This window comes from Cyprinodon variegatus, unplaced genomic scaffold (assembly GCF_000732505.1).
Source record: "Cyprinodon variegatus isolate N-32 unplaced genomic scaffold, C_variegatus-1.0 Scaffold67, whole genome shotgun sequence".
Taxonomy (NCBI): domain Eukaryota; kingdom Metazoa; phylum Chordata; class Actinopteri; order Cyprinodontiformes; family Cyprinodontidae; genus Cyprinodon; species Cyprinodon variegatus.
The window spans coordinates 137,463-143,251 of NW_015150520.1; the positions used below are offsets into that span (position 1 = coordinate 137,463).

Consider the following 5,789-nt stretch of genomic DNA (forward strand, 5'->3'; position numbering starts at 1 on the left):
AGCACAGAGACTTAAGGAGGTGATAGAAACACAGACCAAGGAACGACTGAGGATGGATGCTGAAGCACAGAGACTTAAGGAGGTGATAGAAACACAGACCAAGGAACGACTGAGGATGGATGCTGAAGCACAGAGACTTAAGGAGGTGATAGAAACACAGACCAAGGAACGACTGAGGATGGAGGAGGAGCTAAGGGCAGTGCGACAGGCTAAAGAAGAACTTTTGAAATCCCAAAAAGTTATAGACGATGAGCTGTCCTCACAAATTACTGCCCTGGAGCTACAATTGCAAGCCAGTGAGCGCAACAATGTGGAGCACCGCAGCCTGGTGTCAGAACTGTCCTCTGAGAGTAAGAAACTGAAGCTGGAGGCTGAGAAAATGCAAGAGCAGGTCACAGAGGTACATGGAAGCTCGCCTCCCTAGTCCTCCTCCATTAGTCTTATCTTTCTAAATTCTCCACTGAATTATATAATAGCTTTAGCCTTTGCTTGCATGCACAACCCCTTAAATTCGCTGCTAGACGCCATTTGAGCACATACCTCTGTGTGTGTTTAAATATATTGCATGTAATTTACTTGCATGCAACCTAAACGTATCTCTCTGTGTCAATATTCATTCACCATTCTCCACATTGTACAAATATGCCTGCTTATGGTCTTTATTTCTGTTTTCTGAGTGATCAGTGCTTTCAGATCATCATTTTAGCCAGTTCTCTTCTTTGCCTCTGCTTCATTATTGTTGATCTCGTCATGTAATCCAATATTTTTTGCAAATCTGTAAAACAGCACTAATCAGACATATTGTTTGGCACACATCTGGTTTTGTGCTGTTTTGCAAATTTACAGAATAGTATTTCAATGAAAAAGCATTAACTAGTTCAGTTTAGTTTAGTCTTTATTTTACATATTATGCTATACTTTTTATATTGCTGTCTAAGAAAAACTGCTAAGAATTTTTTAAAACACACATAGGTTTGCCTTTTTTATTTAACTGCATTATTTTCTGCTTTAGACTTTATTTTAAATGATAAAACCGCTGTAGTAATAGTGCTATGTCTCAAAAAGAAATAGAATTTCCATATGTGCGAGTCCCTTTACATTAACATTGTTAAAAAAAGTAACAAATTAACACAGATATAAATGTTCTTAATATTATTATTAAGAAATAACTGCAAAACACAAGAAATAACAGTTCTATGTTAAGCGCACTGAAATGGGTCTCCAGTATCAAATCACGATGTTCGATCCGGCTAATTAGTCAGTATTGGAGCTTATATCAGATTCAGGTACCGGATCAGTGTATGTCTATACGGAAGACAGTGGGATGTTATAACTAGAGAAAGTTGGGTTGTTTTTGATGAGGGTAGCTGATGTGGGGTGGCAGTTGAAATTGGTTCAGTTTTGGAGCTGTATAGTTGCAGGAGGTTAGTTGAGGGGTGAAAAAACAAATTTTTACACTCAGCCATTCCAGTATCATTAACTCTTCGAAAGGGTTACACTAATCTGCCTCTCCAAACAGAACTGTCATTAGCACCGAGAGTCAAAATCTGATCACCTTATTGTAGTTTACAACTGGCTGACAAGTGTTTATTTTAGATTATTTCCGAACAATTTAAAATATAATGGATACTTGAGTTGACTGGGGGAGTCAGATGGCTCATGACAGATTTCATCAAATTTACTATATTTTCATATCCAAAACTTGCCATGTTGATTTGGCCTGCGTGCATGGAGTTTTACATATGTTCTATAGTCGAGTTGTGTTTTAATCTCTTCCATTCAGAGTGTAAGTATGGGCAATAATGGCAAGGATGCCGTGGACTATGAAAGAGGTACAGTGTAGAGGTCCTAGACTAAGTCTATCAACATCTACATAGTTGCAGCATTTTGGAAGATGATAAACTAGAATCTTTTGAAACCTATACCTAGAATGTAAAAAATTGAGAATGCAGGGTTTGTATTTTGTGTATACTCGAGTGGTGTCTTCTCTTAAATCATTAAGTCATACCGTAGACTCGACTCTTTTTGTAACCCACATGCACCTCTTGGGGGTCATTTTATTTTGTTTACCTCAATTTAGCTGTCTGTGCATGCCTTATGTTCTATCATTAGTGTTGTGTGTTGATCGATAACAATCCACTGCATTTCATAAATTTTATCTTTAAGTTTGGAATCCTTTATGAGCCTTTTATTTAGAGATTTAGCTTAGTAAGTAAAAATCCTCTGAAAAGGGTCAGGTACAGGAATAATACTTTGTAAAAGTAGATAAAGTAAAAAAAAAAAAATCAAAAACCCTAACCCTAGGAAAGCCTGGTTTCTTATAAGGAAAGCATATATCTAGTTTGTTTTTTCTGATTAAATTAAGCTGCTGGTTTGGACAAGTATGTGTGCTGTTCTTGATGAGCCGTGTTGATGACACATCTGCTAGACTGATTTTATAAACAAAATGGACAGAATGAATGTTTTAAAAAGGCTTTAACATTTCCGAATTAACTAATGCTTATTTGTTCTTTTCTTTTTGTCTGCAGAAAAAAGTAACAATACAGTCCCTCCAGTCCCAGTACAACGAGATCGTAAGTGAGAGAGATATTCTGTTGCAGAAATTGCAGAGGTTGGAATTGGACAGAGAGCAAATGCAAAGACAAGAGGAAGAGCTGAACCGCATAAAACTTTCTTTAGAGGCCGAGTTCCGCACCAAGCAACGCTTACAAGAGGAGAATGAGAGGGTGAAGAGAGATTTAAATTATTGGAAAGATCAATGTGATGGCAAACAAAGTTTGATTAGACAGTTTGATACAGATAAGGATGTTCTTGAGAGGGAAAAGAAATCACTAAAGAGTGAAATAGAGAGGTTGATGAAAGAACTCAGAGAACTTGAGGTTACATATAAGAGTAAACTATCGCTCCTCCAAAAACAACTGCAAGACACGACGGCTGTGAGACAGACCATGGAAACTGAGCTAAAACGCACTAGAGAACCTCCAACCCTTAATGCTCCCTCTGTGGTATTTGATGGAGTCCGCAAGCCAGTCACTGCAAAGCAATTGCTTGACTGCAGAGTTTTAGACAAACCAACATATAACCAGCTTTTGACAGGACATAAGACTGTTCCAGAAGTTTCTGCTGAGAAAAAAGTTCCATTAAAAGGCACTGGGCCAATAGCTGGGGTAATAATCGAAAGTCCAAAAAGTCCAGGGTCTAGCAATAAGCCTCTTTGTAAACTGACATTTACTGAAGCCAAGAAAGAAAACATCCTTCCACCAGATAGCATTGAATTGCTTCTTGATGCACAAGCTGCCACAGGGCACATCATTGACCCAAGAACCAATCAAAAGCTAACAGTGGAAGAAGCCTATAATCAAGGAGTTGTTGATGAAGAAGACAGAGAAAGGTTACTTGCAGCAGAAGCTGCTGCCGTAGGATACAGTGGACCTGGCACAAACAAACCACTGTCAGTGTTTCAGGCAATGAAAAAGGGTATCATTGACAAAACCACAGCTCTGCGTCTGCTACAAGCCCAGGAGTCTGTTGGTGGAATATTGGATCCTGTACTAAGTGTATTTCTACCTAGAGACACTGCCACAGAACGTGATCTTGTTGATGATAACACATGTTCTGCTCTAAATCAGAGGCCGGATCTCTATCTAGACCCAGAAACTGAGAAAGGTGTGACCTATATGGCAATGAAACGGAAATGTAAAATAGAGCCACATACAGGTCTTCTTCTTCTCCCTGTTCCTGAAAAAGTGGATCCCTCTAACCTTGTATTTGATGGTGTTCGAAAACCGGTCACTGCAAAGCATCTGCTTGATTGTCGTGTTCTTGACAAGCCAACATTTAAAGATCTAGAATATCGAAAGAGAACTGTACCTGAGGTGTCTGAAGACATAATCGTTAACTTAAAGGGAACTGGACCCATAGCTGGTGTTATAGTAAACGGTCGGCGTAAAATGTCTTTAACCGAGGCAAAAAAGCAAATGCTATTGACAGATGAATGTGCAGATTTGCTTCTAGAAGCTCAGGCTGCCACAGGTCACATAATTGACCCAAAGGCCAACAAAAAGTTGACTGTAGAAGAGGCTTGTGCAAAAGGGATAGTGGACATAAATGACCTAGATAGATTACTTGCTTCAGAAGCTGCAGCAACTGGCTATAGAGATCCTAGTGTATCGAAGCCAATCTCAGTGTTTGAGGCTATGAAGAAGGGACTTGTAGAAGATATAAATGGTTTACGACTGCTGCAGGCTCAAGAGTCAGTTGGAGGAATCCTAGACCCTGGTCTTAGTGTATTCCTACCGAGAGACACAGCTATTAAGCGCAGACTTATAGATAAAAATATGTGTCAGACTCTAGACCAGATACCTGAAGATTATATTGACCCAGAAACAGAGGAACCTATCAGCTATCAAGCACTGAAGAAAAGTTGTAAAATAGAGGCCCATACAGGTCTGTTACTTTTACCTGTCACTGAAAAGTTGGACCCTTCTAAACTGATCTTTGATGGTGTGAGAAAGCCTGTTTCAGCAAAGGACTTATTTGATTGTGGGGTCATTGACAAACCAACTTTAAGCAAACTAGTGAAGGGGGACAAAACTGTAGCTGAGGTTTCGGTAGATAAAAAGATCTTTCTAAAAGGAACAGGATCAATCGCTGGTATTACAACAGGATCCTTGGGAAAATTTACTTTTTCAGAGGCCAAGAAACAGATGCTTATTCCCTCAGAGAGTGCAGATTTGCTCCTGGAAGCACAGGCAGCCACAGGTCACATCATAGATCCAATTTCCAATCAGAAACTGACAGTAGAAGAGGCCTGTGCAAGAGGATTGGTGGACAGACAAGACCAAGATAAACTCTTAACAGCAGAAGCTGCTGCTGTTGGATATAAAGATCCTCATACAGGCAAACCTTTATCCATATTTGAGGCATTAAAAAAAGCAATAATTGACAAAAAGACCGGCCTACGTTTCCTTCAGGCCCAAGAATGTGCAGGGGGTGTTCTTGATCCAAACCTCAGTGTTTTCCTGCCTAAAGACACAGCCATGAAGCGAAACCTATTAGATGAAGATCTCAGCCGTGCCCTCAACCAGAATCCTGATTGTTACCTTGATCCAGACACAGAGCGGGATGTAAGCTATGGTGCTTTAAAGAAAAAATGCAAAACAGAGCCTCACACTGGTCTGATGCTTCTGCCACTTTCTGAGAGGAAGGATCCATCCAAACTGACATTTGATGGTGTCCGCAAGCCAGTCTCTGCTAAACAATTGTTGGAATGTAGTGTCCTCGACAAACCAACATTTAACAAGTTACTCAAAGGGGAGAAAACTGTCCCAGAAGTTTCTGCAGATAAAAAAGTATTTCTAAAAGGAACAGGATCCATTGCTGGTGTCACAGTGGGATCATTAGGAAAAATGACCATATCCGAGTCCAAGAAACAGATGCATATGCCCTCCGAGATTGCAGATTTGCTCCTGGAAGCACAGGCAGCCACAGGTCACATCATTGATCCAATATCCAATCAGAAACTGACAGTAGAAGAGGCCTGTGCAAGGGGATTGGTGGACAGACAAGACCGAGATAAACTCTTAGCAGCAGAAGCTGCTGCTGTTGGATATAAGGATCCTCGCACCAGACAACCTTTGTCAGTGTTTGATGCTCTAAAGAAAGGATTAATTGACAAAAAGACTGCAGTACGTTTCCTTCAGGCTCAGGAATCTGCAGGGGGTATTCTTGATCCAAACCTCAGTGTTTTCCTGCCTAAAGACACAGCCATGAAGCGAAACCTATTGGAT

At 40.2% G+C, this 5,789-nt stretch overlaps 1 protein-coding gene across 1 annotated transcript in view; it reads left to right on the forward strand.

Annotated features, from left to right (window-relative positions):
• Positions 1-5,789, forward strand: part of LOC107083023 (desmoplakin-like) — a 29,440-nt gene that overhangs the window by 18,544 nt on the left and 5,107 nt on the right. Inside the window, exon 24 of the mRNA XM_015371955.1 lies at positions 2,529-5,175. Within this exon, the coding sequence (XP_015227441.1) occupies positions 2,529-5,175 (2,647 nt within the window). The remainder of the gene's footprint in view (positions 1-2,528; positions 5,176-5,789) is intronic.